Source organism: Geotrypetes seraphini, chromosome 5 (genome assembly GCF_902459505.1).
Source record: "Geotrypetes seraphini chromosome 5, aGeoSer1.1, whole genome shotgun sequence".
Lineage (NCBI taxonomy): Eukaryota > Metazoa > Chordata > Amphibia > Gymnophiona > Dermophiidae > Geotrypetes > Geotrypetes seraphini.
Window position 1 is genome coordinate 15,709,516 of NC_047088.1, and position 15,178 is coordinate 15,724,693.

Consider the following 15,178-nt stretch of genomic DNA (forward strand, 5'->3'; position numbering starts at 1 on the left):
TCCATACCAGTGTGTCTCTTCTTTTCAACCCCATCTAGCTTTTTTCCCTCTTTCTTCCCCCCCCCCCTGCTTCTAGCATCTGGCTCACCTGCCTGTCCTTCCCTTTCTTTCCTGCTGTGGGTTTTTCTTTCCGTTTTCATCACCTTGGCCCAGAATCCTTTTCCCTTTCACTCCCTCCTTACAGTCTGAGCCGGGAACACTAGCGATCGCACGGTCCTCGCAGCCCCCACCCGCCTGCCCAATCGATCCTAGTGTTTAGCCAGCTCTCTCCCTTCTCCTCACCTTAATTTGCAGGCTTTCTTTTTCAGCGACCTGCACGCTTTCCCAAAGAGCCGCACACGCGCGGCTGCTCAGTGTTCAATCTTCTGCTCTGCTGCAACTTCCTGTTTCCAGTTGCATCAGAGCAGAAGATCGAAACTGAGCAGCAGCGGGTGCACGGCTCTCTGATAGCGTGCGGGTCGCCGAAAAAGAAAATCTACAAACTAAGGTGAGGAGAAGGGAGAGAGCTGGCTAAACACTAGAATCGATTGGGCAGGCGGGTGTGAGCTGCGGGGACCGCGCGATCCTTCATGCCTCACTGCGGGGACAAGACCCATTCACCGCCCCGCGGGCGGTGAATGGCCTTGTCCCCGTCGCCGCAGCGACTGCTAGTTTTCTTCCCCGTTTTCGGCGGTGACCCGCGGCTAAAATGCGGTGGCCGCGGGTAAACCGCCACCGTGTCATTCTCTAGCTTGCCTTTAGAGCGAATGTTATTAAGACAAACACCTACATGATTTTCCACACATAAAGACACTCCTCTCTTTTCTGAATTTGTTTTTTTTAATACTGTTCTTTTTGATGATGATGATGGGTATTTATAGCCCACCAAATCCCCCCAAAATGTTTGAGGCAGGTTTATGAATCAAGAAATTGATTCACTGATCATGAAATTGAACAAAATTGAAATTGAACAAAATATACCAAAAAAATTTGCTAATTAATAATAATAATAATTTTATATACCACCAAAGTCATAGTAGTTCGAGGCGGTTTACAGCAAAGAAGGGATGGACATTCAGCGAATAGGTACAATCAGCGAAATAGATACAATTTAAAAATTAGAGGAAAAGATCCATTAACTAAAGCACAGCACATGAAAAACATAGCTTTAGTTTTCATGCTAAAAAGCTACCTTTTTTTCTGACTAAACAGTGCTCCAATCAGCTCATTCTTGAAAGCACATGACACAAACATATAGATTGCATGCATAAATTCATTTGTAAAAGCTTAACAGAAATAAACCCCAGATACAGACCTTAGCATGGCTTCTACTTCATTGCAAATGGAGGTTTGCAGCTGCACAATGGTAACCTCATTGTGAGATCATCAAGGTGCACCTACAAGGTAGAATGCCACAATTAAAATATGTACTAGGGTGCTGGTTGGGATTTGAACTTATGACCTCTAGAAGAGGAGCACAGGGCTTTTACTTATTGAGTTATAGCAGCTTCCAGGCAGGTGTTTCTGACTGCCCTGTGATATGAGAGGCAACTGGAGCACCAGAATATAGTTTAGAACAGGGGTGCCCAATAGGTCGATCGCGATCGACCGGTAGCTCGCCAAGGCAAAGTGAGTCGATCATCCAGGACTCCCTTTGCCTTGGCAATCTATCGGGCCGATCAATCTTCCTCTCCCTGACGTCAATTCTGCCGTCAGAGAGGAAGTTCAGGCCAGCCAATCGCTGCCTGGCTGGGCGGAACTTCCTCTCCGATGGCAGAACTGACATCGGGGAGAGGAAGATTGATCGGCCCGAAGCAGAGAGAGCATGGGGCGGCGGCGGCTTTGGGGCGTGTTTGGGTCCTGTTCCCCGATGGCAGTGGCAGTGGCTTGGGGAAGGGCAGGGAGAAAGAAAGAAAGGGGCGCAGGCAGGGAGACAGATGGAAAGAAGAGAAACAGGAAAAAAATAAAAGGGGCATGAAGAGAGAAAGAAAGAAAGGTCAGGGAGAGAGGAAGAAAAAGTTGGGGGAAGGAATGAGGTTTGGAGGAGAGGAAGCATACAGGCTGAAAGAAAGATTGGATGCACAGTCAGAAGAAGAAAGTGCAACCAGAGACTCATGAAATCACCAGACAAGGTAGGAAAAATGATTTTATTTTAAATTTAGTGATCAAAATGTGTCTGAATTTATATCTGCTGTCTATATTTTACAATATGGTTCCCTTTTACTAAACCGCAATAGCGGTTTTTAGCGCAGGGAGCCTATGAGCGTCGAGAGCAGCGCTGGGCATTCAGCGCAGCTCCCTGTGCTAAAAAATGCTATTGTGGTTTAGTAAAAAGGGAGGGGGTGGGTATTTGTCTATTTTTGTATGGTTGTTACTGAGGTGACAGTGCATAGAGTCATCTGCTTTGACCTCTTTGAAAAAACCCTGGAATAGGAATGATAATTAACAATTCTATGCATACAGTGTGCGTTGTGTTTTTTTTAAATTTTATTGTTGGTAGATCGTTTTGACTTGGTCATTTTAAAAGTAGCTCGCGAGTCAAAAAAGTGTGGGCACCCCTGGTTTAGAACATATGGAGAGAGGCAGCCAGAACACTCATGGGTTGAATAGAGAATACCATGCAAAAAAAACAACAACAACAACACAGGAGGCTGATAGGAGGAAACAGAGGGCTGTGAGCATGTAAATAGTGTCAACTCCTGCATGAATGGGTAAAGATGGAGGAGATTCATTGTGGGAATGAATCTTAGTGGGTGCAGGTGAGTATGGATTAGATTCCATTGGGGATGGGCAGGGTTGGGCAAAATTTCTGTCTCTGTGCAACTCTCTAGCCCACAATAAAGGTGTCCAGCCCATTTCCTATTTCATTTGGTCTATGATTTAACCAATTTTGCTGGCTTTCATAGATTATTTTTAGGGTTGTGGAGTCAGTACACCAAACATTTGACTCAAACTCCTACTGCTACTAGGCTTTAATTTTTTTTGTTCTGGATCTAAAGTACTGATAAATCCAGTACAGGACAAAAATATCTAAGTATAAAATCATACAGTATAATCTTGTTATGTAAATGTAATGTAATTTATTTCTTATATACCGCTACATCCGTTAGGTTCTAAGCGGTTTACAGAAAATATACATTAAGATTAGAAATAAGAAAGGTACTTGGAAAATTCCCTTACTGTCCCGAAGGCTCACAATCTAACTAAAGTACCTGGAGGGTAATAGTGAAGTGAAAAGTAGAGTTAGAGGAAAAATAAAAACGGACTTCAAGGGACCTGGCAAAACAGTCTGTTATATTCAGAGTTGCATTTTTTTAAAAACTTTATTTAGGTCAACTTGAAACAACGTACAATCAATTAACAACAGTCACTGCACAAGCATATCAGCAACATCAATAACAAAATTCAGCAAAACATTGGTATGGCACGAAATGATTGCAAAACCAGAACACTAAAAGATGTTCTAAAGCATTATGTCGTACTGTATTGTAAAGAAAAATACTCTTGTCATTTTCTTCTGGGCTGCATTTCTTTCATGTTTTAATGATGTGTGCATCAAGTTTTCCAACACAATTCATCAGTACGTCTGCTTCAATAGCATCATTAGCGTTATGTTCAATGTAACGTTGCAGCAGTGTCAACGCCATGCTTGCTTCATGTTAGATGGTGGAAGCTCAGCTGGAGCCTCATCACTGGATTCGTCACCAGTTTGTACATTATCGACACTGCCAGACTTTGCCTTGACTTCTGCTATAATCTCCTGATCGGTCAACACAACAGCTGTCTGCACCTTCACGAGCAAACAATGTTGTCGATGGGGGTCGTCTCTGAACGATCTTCTCCTCTCTCTGCAGAAATATCAGAAACAACGTTCTTGACAACTCCCGCCTTCCTGAAACATTTGTTTATTGTTGTCGCTGTGATTTTGTTCTCCCAGACTGATTGAGCCCATCGCAGACACTGCAGAATGTCGATGGCAAAGTTGTCCATGTCACTGTTCTCGATGGCTATGATAAGTTTCTGCATAAGTCGCTTTCTGTACAGAACTTTGAAGTTCTGTATGATGCCCATGTCACATGGCTGAAGTTGACTACGACAGTTTGGTGGCAAGAACTTCAGTTGTATTGCTTTAAACTGTTCAGCTACAGCCAGGTCATGTGCGCTGCAGTTATCAACGATCATCAGAACGTAAATTTTATGTCAAGATCTGTCAACCATTCACTGAACAGACTGGCTGTCATCCATGCTTTACGAATGCTTTTGTACACACCTGGCAGTGACTTCACACCTTTGAAACAACGCGGCTTGGCAGACTTTCCAACAGCTAGTAGAGGTAGCTTTTCAGATCCATCCATATTGCCAGCAAACAATAATGTGAGGCACTCCTTACTTCTCTTGCCACCATGGCAGCTTTCTTCCATGAACATCATTGTGCAATCTGGCAACAACTTAAAAAATAAACCAGTCTTGTCAGCATTGAAGATGTTGCATTCGTCATATTGATCCAGTAGCCATGGCAGTTTGGTCTGTAGCCAGTCTGCAGCAAGTTCTTGTGGTACAGACTCTGATTCGCCACTCAGGACGCGAAAGATAACAGCTCTGTGCTTCTTGAACCAATCTAGCCATCCATCACTACATTTAAAGTCATCGTGACCAAGTTGAACAGCAAGACTGATTGCTTTTGCTTTCAGAATTAGATCGGAGACTAGCACACCAAGTGAGCGTGCTTGCTTCAACCAAAGAAAAAGCATCTTCAAAATCATCATAGGTGGATTTGCACATTTTCTTACTGCCATCTGCAAAGAACAGTTACTCCACTGTCACTGACCGTAGATTTGCTTATACCATAGTCACGTACAATATCGGCTTGTGTTTTCTTTTTTGTTTCGATTAAAAGAACGATTTAAATCTAATGTTATAGAACGATGCTTTATAGCAGACTTCTCAGCCATTTTGATACTGCATCACCAGCACGCCACATGCCTTGTAGGCAGAGCCTGCATGACAGTTATAGCTGAACAAAACTACAGCTAAAAGCGGGGACCAAATTGTTTGTCCGTAATATGCGAAATTCCGTTATATGCGGTACTTTTCTGCATGTTCATAAAGGCGCATGGCCGGGACCAGAAGACCTCATCCACTATAGAAGATATTCTGTTATAAGTGAGTCCATTATAACGAGATTATACTATAAAAATGTATCATATATTATAATGTTGTAAGTTTTTATTTTGAAGTTGAGTTGAAGTTGGAACATTTTTACCAACGTAGACTCCACTTAAAATTTTTGAGCCCTTGTTATTTTACAGGTTGTTTCCCAGAGTACAACCAAATACATCGGCACCGATATGTTTGAAATGTTTGAATAATGCTCAAAATGTCTTTGGTTCCTCAAATGCTCTGATGCCCGTTCAATTCCTATGGGCATCAGAGCATTTACTGTGTTGGTCCATGCTGCCAGCTTTTGTAAAATAGGTAAATGCACTGAGGTACTGAAAATAAACATATTTCATACCTATTTTCCTCACTGCTCATTTTTAGGAGCATGTGGCATAATGGTAGTACATTAGATAGAGCCCACCGGAACAGACAGAGAAAATGCTTGAAGTACCTGTATATAAACCGCTTTGAGCATGGCTGTAAAACTACAAAAAGACGGTATAAAAGTCCCAATCCCTTTCATACATATCAAGCTGTACTGTTTATATGTGAACATCTTAGTTTCAAAGTAACTTCAAGGTGTGTATACTCAAGTAGTACTTATTAAACACACATGATAGACCTAAATTTTACATCTTAAAATTTGCTTTGCTGAAACTGCTTCTAAACACTGCTGCCCCACCCAAACTTTACAGAACCCTGGAGCAAGAAGACATTGCCACTCCTACGCTGTGTGTTACTCTGCTGTGCAAATACTGGTAATCTAGGTGTCCATGGTGCAACCTGGAACACAAGATAAACTAAACTAAACCTTAAGTTTGTATAGCATATCATCTCCATAAAGATAGAGCTTGGCACGGTTTACACGTAAATTCAATAAATGAGGGAAGGACATAATAAGAAATTAGAGGTTGTGAAGAGGATAGCTAGCTTTACATTTTAAGTAGATAGCTTTACGTTTTGGAGAAAAGCCAGGTTTTCAGATGCTTTCGGAATAATTGGAATGAGCCTAGGTTCAAAACAAAAGCAATGAGTATAAAGAACCTTTTCCTCTGTTTTTCATTATGCAAAGTATCTGGCAGCTTAGCTTTCAATATCCTGATTTTACTTTTATTTTTACATCAGACTTTTGAAACATATGCTTTGAATATTTTCCAATTGAAAGTGGAATCCAAAAGGCAACTAGTCACATATGCTTTAGATAGGAAAATCTCCTGCCCTAGGCCCTCACCCATTTTTTTCCTGCTAACCTCCACTGTATCTAGCAAACTCACTTAAAATTTTTCCATCGCATTTTATAAAGATGCAAAGCACTGAAGAGTGGCCTAGTGGTTAGAGCAGCTGCATAACAAAATAAAAACTTGCTTCTCTACTGCATAACTGTGAGGATCCATGCAGTTTACAAAAGAATAAGAAAATCAAGAGGAACATATTAATTGCCTAGAAATCTAGTTAACAGATATGTTTTTTGATGTTTCCTAAACTGTTGATATATACTAGCATTCATAATCGAGGAATTCAAGTTTTTGTCCCAGGACGCTGCTAGATAAGATAAGATGTTGGTGATATTTCTTTAATTTACATCCCTTGATGGATGTAAAAGATAAAAGAATATCTAACCATTTTGAACGTTTTGCATCAACAAAAGTAAAGGAGGCCACGAGGTATCCAGGTATGAGATCAGCTAACACCATATGCAGCTGAACTTAAACATCACACGTGCTTCCAACGGCATATAAAAAAGGCGCAATATGATCAAATTTTTTCAACCCCAAAATCAGTTGAATTGCCGCATTCTGAATGATGCGCAATCTATAAAGATTTTTTTTGAGTACCAGACAAATATACGATGTTACAATAATCCAATTTGCTCAAAATCAGAGATTGTACCAATAGTCTAAATCAGTGTCTTGCAAACTTTCCGGCCAGCGGCACACTAAATCCAGTGTCCCGGCCGGAAGGCACCCGGAAGTGCGCAAACGTCAACGCGTTGATGTCATCGCATGCGTGGAGGCCTATCTGGCTGCAGTGCAACCCGCTTTGGTGGAGGGATCTGGGAGGTGCAGGGAGGAGGAGGAGGAGAGATGCCAGCCAGAAGAGTTATCTGCACCGGCTGACTTCCTACAGGACATGCCTCTCGCTGCAAGAGGCACTTCCTGTAGGCAGTCAGCCAGCATGGACAACTCTTCTCCTCGCCAGTGTGTCGCAACACACCTGAAATCTCAAGAAGCACACTGGTGTGCCACGGCACACAGTTTGCGATACAATGGTCTAAATGAAGAGATGTCAAAATATGCTCTTATGGTACGCAGTTTCCCTAAAGCACCCTGATGTTGTGAGTTCAATTTCCACTGCAGCTCCTTGTGACTCTGTGCAAGTCACTAACACTTCACTGCCCCAGATTCAAATAGGTACCTGTCTAAAATATGTATGTAAACCACTTTGACTGTGTAAACCACACAGAAAAAGTGATACAGCAAGTCCTTTACCTTTACCCTTTATTGAACGGATTAATAAGCAAACTGCAGTTCCAACAAAGTTAAGTGTCACTTTACATTATAATATCAAAAACCCCAAAGGGGACTATTAGAATAGTCAAAATATACAAAAATACCCTGATATAAATCCAGAAAGGTAGATAGCACTGCAAATGAACTGCAGACACCCTCAAAAGGGGAAACAATTTTATGACAATATATTTGAAATAAATAATGTGAGGCCTCAGTACAATAGTGAAAGCTAAGGTGCGCTGATTATCAGTGTTCCTGGCTTACCATATTTGAAGAGTGGTATACCAGGACAGATTGAGAAAACTGTAGATTTGAAGTTATGTTGAGAGGTACCAAGCTGTCAGATGTAGGGACTGTAGATTGGGATGAAGAAGAGAACCGTGACTCTGTGTAAGCAGAGACGGAAAAATTGGTAGAAGTAGTGGCTCCCTGCTGCTGAGTTGAAGTAGAAGGGAGAACCAAGGTTGTCTGGGCCACTGAGCAGCTATCAGAATCATGGTGGCGTGGTCATGTTTGAGAATGAGAGGGAATGGAGGAAATGCACAAAGGAACCTGGTTGTCCATTCCAGAAGAAAAACATCTGCCTCCAGGTGGTGAGGGGAGTAAATCCTGGAGCAAAACTGAGGCAGTTTGTGGTTGTGGTGAGATGTAAACAGATCTATTTGAGGAGTCCCCCACTGAGAAAAAATGTGATGGAAAGACGTCGAATTGAATGTCCATTCGTGAGGCTGCAGAAGATGACTCAATTTGTCCGCCAAGGAGTTTTCTTCTCCTTGAATGTAAACTGCTTTGAGAAACACATTGTGAAGAATTGCCCAATTCCAGACCTTCAGAACTTCCTTGCAAAGAAGGAGAGATCCTGTCCCTCCCTGTTTGTTCGCGTAATACATGGTTACTTGGATGTCTGTATGAATGAGCACTACTTGATCGCGAAGAAGATGCTGAAAAGCTTTGAGAGCATTGAAGATCGCTCCGAGTTCCAACAGAATGATGTGATTCCGACGGTCCTTGGCGGACCAATATCCCTGGGTATGGAGACCTTCCAGATGAGCCCAAGCATAGGTTGAGGAATCTGTTATGATGACCTTCTGATGAGGAGGCATCTGGAACAGCAACCCTCTGGAAAGACTGGATGAGAGCATCCACCATTGAAGAGATTGCCGTGGAGCAGAAGTCACTATAATGTGTGACCTGTACCCATTTAGAAGCCAGGGATCACTGAGGAATTCTAAGGTTAAGTCTGGCAAAAGGAGTCACGTGAACAGTAGAGGCCATGTGACCTAGAAGAACCATCATGTGTCTCGCTGAGAGTGAAGTGAGGGTAGACACTTTTTGGCAAAGGTGAATGCTCTGAGGATGGCTTTAATGAACTGTAGAGACTCGGACGGCTGCACTTGAGATTTGGGAAAATTGACTTTGAATCCTAAATTTTGTAGGAAGGAAATAGCCTGTTGCGGCGGCGCCTGAGGCTTTCACTGACGCTGTTATTGCTGGGCCTGCTTCTTTGGTGGAGGTCTTGAATAAGGAGCAGGTCTACAGGGGTAGCACCTCTGGTAAGAAGAAGAAGGCTTAAAACCTCTAGTAGCCAAAGGTTTGGGTTTTGGCCTAAGGAGGGTGGCAAAATGCTTTTCATGGTCAGATAGATGTTTGGTGGCCTCTTGTATGGATTCTCCAAACAGTTCTTCACCCTGACAGTGAATATTTGCTAATCTGTCCTGTAAATTAGGCTCCATATCCACCAATCGCAACCACGCCAGCCTCCGCATAGCCACTGAAAAGGCTGCCTGAACATGGATTTACCAAGGGCAGGTCCTGCCAATCAAATCTGATTAGCTTCTTCGACTGGGTAACAAGACAACTGGATGCCGGGGAGTCCCTGGACGTAGTGTATTTGGACTTCAGCAAAGCTTTTGATAGCGTCCCACACCGCAGGTTATTGAACAAGTTGAAATCGCTGGGATTAGGGGAAACACTAGCTGCATGGGTTAAGGATTGGCTGAGCGGTAGAATTCAGAGGGTGATGGTAAATGGTACCCCATCCAAAACATCAGATGTGACCAGTGGAGTGCCACAAGGCTCGGTCTTAGGTCCAATCCTATTCAACATATTCATAAGTGATATGACCCAAGGGCTCAGAGGAAAAATATCATTGTTCGCCGATGACGCCAAACTGTGCAACATAGTAGGTAAAAGCACTATGCCTGACAGTATGACGCAGGACCTACTACTATTAGAACAATGGTCATCGACTTGGCAGCTCAACTTCAATGCTAAAAAATGCAAAGTGATGCACCTGGGTAAAAGAAATCTGTGCAGGACTTACACGTTAAATGGTGAGACCTTAGTTAGGACCACGGAAGAACGGGATTTAGGAGTAATCATTAGTGATGACATGAAAACTGCCAATCAAGTGGAAAAGGCTTCCTCCAAGGCAAGGCAAATGATGGGTTGTATCCGTAGAGGTTTTATCAGCAGGATGCCAGAGGTCATAATGCCACTGTACAGGTCCATGGTGAGACCTCATTTGGAATATTGTGTTCAATTCTGGAGACCACATTACCAGAAAGATGTGCTGAGAGTTGAGTCAGTTCAGCGGATGGCCACCAGGATGGTCTCGGGGCTCAAGGATCTTCCGTATGAAGTAAGGCTGAATAAATTGCAGCTGTACTCACTTGAAGAACGAAGAGAGAGAGGAGACATGATTGAGACATTTAAATATATCACGGGTCGTATCGAGGTGGAAGAGGATATCTTTCGTCTTATGGGACCTTCGTCCACCAGAGGGCATCCGCTGAAAATCAGGGGAGGGAAATTTCATGGGGGCTCCAGAAAGTATTTCTTCACTGAGAGGGTGGTCGACCATTGGAATGAACTCCCACGGCAGGTGATTGAGGCCAACAGCGTGGCAGATTTCAAAAATAAATGGGATATTCATGTGGGATCTCTAATGAGGTAAGGGCAGGAGGTTGGTGAGCAAACTCATGGGGGAAGAGTCACTGGAGTGGGCAGACTTGATGGGCTTTGGCCCTTTTCTGCCATCATTTTTCTATGTTTCTATGAACCATATGTACCCTAAGAAGTTGAAGGGTACGGTGCATATGTTTAAATTCGGCCAGACGATGAGAAGGTAGATCTTTAAAATAGGAAGGCATGGTCTTAATCCAGTACTTCAAATAAGATGTAAAAACAAAGTTATAGTTGAGAATTCTGTTTCCCATCATAGAATTCTGATAAATTCTATGGCCGAATTTGTCCATTGTCCTGCCCTCACGACCAGGAGGAACTGTTGCTTATACCTTAGAAGGGTTGAGGTAACTCCCAACTCAGCTAAATATTCCTTAGTGTATTTACAATCATATTCAAGTGCAATTTGGAGATCTTTAGTCATCTGATGCAGGAATCTGATGAAAGATATTGAATCAGAGGATGATTCTTCTCGACTAGGAGAACCCTCTGGCATCTCATAAAATGGAGAAACGTCAGGGTCATATTGGAAATGAAGCTCCGAGTCTTCAGGTAAAGAAGATGACGACCACCAACCTCTAGAACGATGCGGTGTTGACATGGTAGGGGACTGAGAAAGTTTCCTCTTCAGGAACTGTGTTGTAGAAATAGGCCTGGATTTTGAAACCTGCTCATCAGAGTGATGAGGCAAATAAGATGACTCGCGTCCCGACTGATGAGAGCACTCTATATGCGAGACCGGAGTCTGATGTCTCAAGGAAATTTGAGAAGATGGATGCGCTCTCGATGTGGATCTGTCCCGGTCAGTCAAAGAACATCTATGTTTGAAGGACCGTGCCTTGTGCCTCGATAGTCGATGCCGGGGCGATGTTGATTCCCACTCCAAGTCCCGATGTCGAGGTGAAGTAGATATCCACTTTGAGCCTCGATGTAGATCTTCGATGCAGAGCGATGTAGGCAATGTAGAGCCTCAATGCAGAGGCGATGCAGATCTCCACTTCAAGCCCCGATGCCAAGGCGATGTCAATCCCCGTTGCAATTCTCGATGTGTAGGGGAATGCCACTTTGAGGAATGACATTGCCTCGACAGTGACTTAGATCTGCGATTGACTCGACTTGAAGAAGAGGATCAATGTTGAGGCTGCTGGGAGGACTTTGCACCTTCCTTTGAAGCAGCACTATGCACAGACTGGTCTGCTGATAGAGGTGCCGATGAGGAAATAGTTTTAGCCAATTCCTTCTGGACGATGTTGATTATCATCTGAGTCAAATCAGGTATCGATACCACTGATACAGCTGGTGTCAATGGTACTACGGTGCGCTCTGGCAAGGGTGACCTCAAAGATGAGGCATCTCAAATTGTGGAGGCAATCCGCTTAAGCGGTCTCTTAGTGGTCGGCATGACTTCACTCGATGCCTGAATGGCCAGAGACTCCAACTGGGAAGTTGGTGGCTTCTTAGCTAGCTTACTTGGAGTCGGTGACAACGATACCGACATCAAGACAGTGGGAGACGAAGATGGCTTCAATGCGGGAGCCTTCCACAAGGACGATGTCTTGATCGAGATCATCCTCACCGATGTCGAGATCGAAGCTGGTGGTGAAGACTTTTCTGAGGTATGTTCCATGTCAAAGATTTTCTCCTGCTGGGCCTACCAGTTTTTCAAAGACCGCTTCTAGCACAGCGCACACAGATCTGGGACAATGATCTGGCCCTAGGCACTGTATGCACCACTTATGTGGGTCAGTAATAGAGATGGCACCGGGTGCACTTTTTAAAACTGGAAACTGGCCGGGACATCGAGGGAAAAATGGCCTCAGCCAAATCAAAGCCCAAAGGCTGAGGCCGCAGAGTAGGCTCAGCCGTCAGAAAAAAAAACAACAACGGGATTAAAAAAACTTACTTTTTTAACGAAAAAACTCACGCAATTGTAATAACACTCAAGCAAGAAAAGAAAAATATGAATAAAAGGACAAGCCGCGGCTGGAAGGCACTAATTTAATATGCTGAGCCTTGAAGTTGGGAAAAACTAGAACTGAGACGTGCAGGAAGGCACTCGCGCATGCGCGGTGTGGCAGTTGCGAAATTTCTTCAAGCAAGATTGCTTGTCAGACTGTCCGCACCGGGCTCCGTGGATGATGTCACCCATATGTGAGAATATGCTGCCTGCTTGTCCTGGGATAAAGACTAATACATTTTATTACATCAGCCCCTTAGACTATATGCGCTCTGGGGAAAGGGAAATACCTTCTGTACCTGAATATCAATCAATCAATTTGTACCTTCTTTTATTCTTTTGTAAACCGCATAGAACTTCACGGTACTGCGGTATATAACCATGGCATGTTAGTTTCAAAATGTAGGTTTAAACTTTTAGCTGGTAAAAAAAAAAAAAGAATGACAAGGGGACATAAATTTGTCTACGTCATTCTTTAATAAGGAGAGGGAGAAATCAGAGAATGAATAGGCACAGCCACTGACCCTCATGCCTTGTATTGCAGAATGCTGGTGTAGAAGGAATGAGCATGAGACAGGTGCTAAATAATGACATGGGTACCCATGGTTAACCGAAGGGACAGAGACAAATTATGTCCCCGTGTCATTCTCTAGTCTCCATCTCAAAGCACAATGGTCCTTGATTCTACCCAGCATCACAGGTCTTATAATCCATCAGGCTAGGGTCATCAGAAATCCAAGCATGACCTACACTCTCCCTCCTGAAGCTACTACTACCGGTACTACTTATTTCTACAGTGCTACTAGACGTATGCAGTACTATACATTAAAACATTCAAGAGACAGCCCCTGCTCAGTAGAGCTTACAATCTAATCAAACAGACAAACAGGACAAGTAGGGGGTTAGGGAGTTTCTCAGGCGTGGGTTCTTTACAAACGAGTGGGGGTTAGGAGTTAAAAGCAATCCTGAAGAAGGAGCTTGACCTATTGATTCAGGCAGTCTGTTGCAGGCATATGGTGCACAGCAAGGGAAAAGGGACTAGTCTGGAATTGGCAGTAGAGATAAGAGAGACTTGCCCTATGAACAGAGTTCCCCGAGAGGAGTACAGGGAGAGATAAGAGAGGAGAGAGATTGAGGAGCTGCAGAGTGAATGCACTTTTAAGTCAATAAGAAGAGTTTGAACTATATGCGAAATGAACGCACAGTGAGCTACCAATGAAAACAGTGACCCGAGTCAAAGTGTACACCTTCCAGGATCTGGAGGAACCGTAAAGCTGTTTACAAATCGCTGAGAGTTATGAAAAATAAGGGAATCCTTACAAAATATTGTAAGATATGAATATGAACTATTATCATTATTACTACTATTATTTCCCTTTGTTTCATGAATGAGTATTATATATATCCAGGTGGGGGGTGGGGGTTAAACAGTTTTATATTTTATTGTTGGAACCCTTTTGGACCACTATGACACCGGCGGCACGTAGCCGCATCTTGAATTGTTAGCCTAGTTAATTCTGTAACTCTGCTTTGTTTAGTGCCCCTTTTGTCTAGGACTGCTCTGTTTCTTTTGCATTGAGTACTTCCTGCTGTATAAGTGTGAGGGGGTTGGGTTGATCATGGGTGAATTCTTGAGCTGATCTTGTTTCACTTTGTACCTTTGGTTCTGGCTGTTTTGCTGTGCTCAATAAAATATATTTGACAATATTTTATTGTTGGAATAGAGTGCAATATGGTACGTTACTTGAATGTTCATGTGTTTGCACTTTGTATTTGATATCAAAAATAAGGGAATCCAGATAGATATTTGCAAATACAGTCCAGCCCCTACTGAGTTAGAAGCTCGAATAAGTGAAGTTTCCCAGTCTGCAACCTCCCTCCCTCCTTCGGCGCGAGACGCTGCCCAGCCACATACGTCCAAGGGACCCACGGCCAACCCCGGGCTCTCCGTCGGCACGCACCTGGCATCCGGTGGACGCCCACCGGCTCAGCTGAGCTTCACGACCCCAGGCGCGAGCGCAGCTGCTCAACCGCAGCAGCAGCGCCGCCAGTTTCCGTCTCTCAACTTGCGCCCGGCAGCACCGCCGAGCCAGCGAGAGAGCCATGACAGACCAGAGAGCGGCGATACCGGAAGAGAACGGCATGCTGGGTACGGACGCAGACGCAGACGCCGACCCCCCTTCCCTCTCCCTTTCCTGACAGCTAGTCTGTTCCCACCAATCAAAACGGCTGTCTTGAATCTCGCGACGCTGGCCCACCTCCCTTTGCGGAGGTTAGCCCTGCTTCTGAATGTTCAAGCTTGGGTGAAGCGCATAAATCTCCTATTTGAAAGCTGTAGTAGAATCGATGTTGTAAATAATTGACTTTGGGAAAGTTTTTTTTAGAGCTGTGATTATTGAAGTATAGCATCAAAAATCTTCGGATTATTATATTGATCTCCCTAGCAGTATTGAGTAAATAATTGCCTTGCATCTTGCTTTTTATCGAGCAGAATGGGGGATGGCCCAGGTGATCCTAACTTCTTCATTTTCTTAAGTCAATGTATATTTTATAGAAAAATTTCAGAATTTACATATCAAGTATTGCTGTTAAAACAAACTGTGAAGGA

The 15,178-nt window shown here is 43.6% G+C and overlaps 1 protein-coding gene across 2 annotated transcripts in view; it reads right to left on the reverse strand.

The window, feature by feature from the left end:
* The window catches only part of ABCB7 (ATP binding cassette subfamily B member 7), a 177,075-nt gene extending 162,306 nt beyond the window's left edge, over window positions 1-14,769 (reverse strand). Inside the window, exon 1 of one of the 2 annotated variants that reach the window (XM_033945786.1) lies at window positions 14,532-14,769. In XM_033945786.1, coding sequence (XP_033801677.1) covers window positions 14,532-14,714 — 183 coding nt within the window. In that variant the 5' untranslated portion in view covers window positions 14,715-14,769. The remainder of the gene's footprint in view (window positions 1-14,531) is intronic. The other variant, XM_033945784.1, reaches the window with a different exon arrangement.
* Window positions 14,770-15,178: the final 409 nt, after the last annotated feature.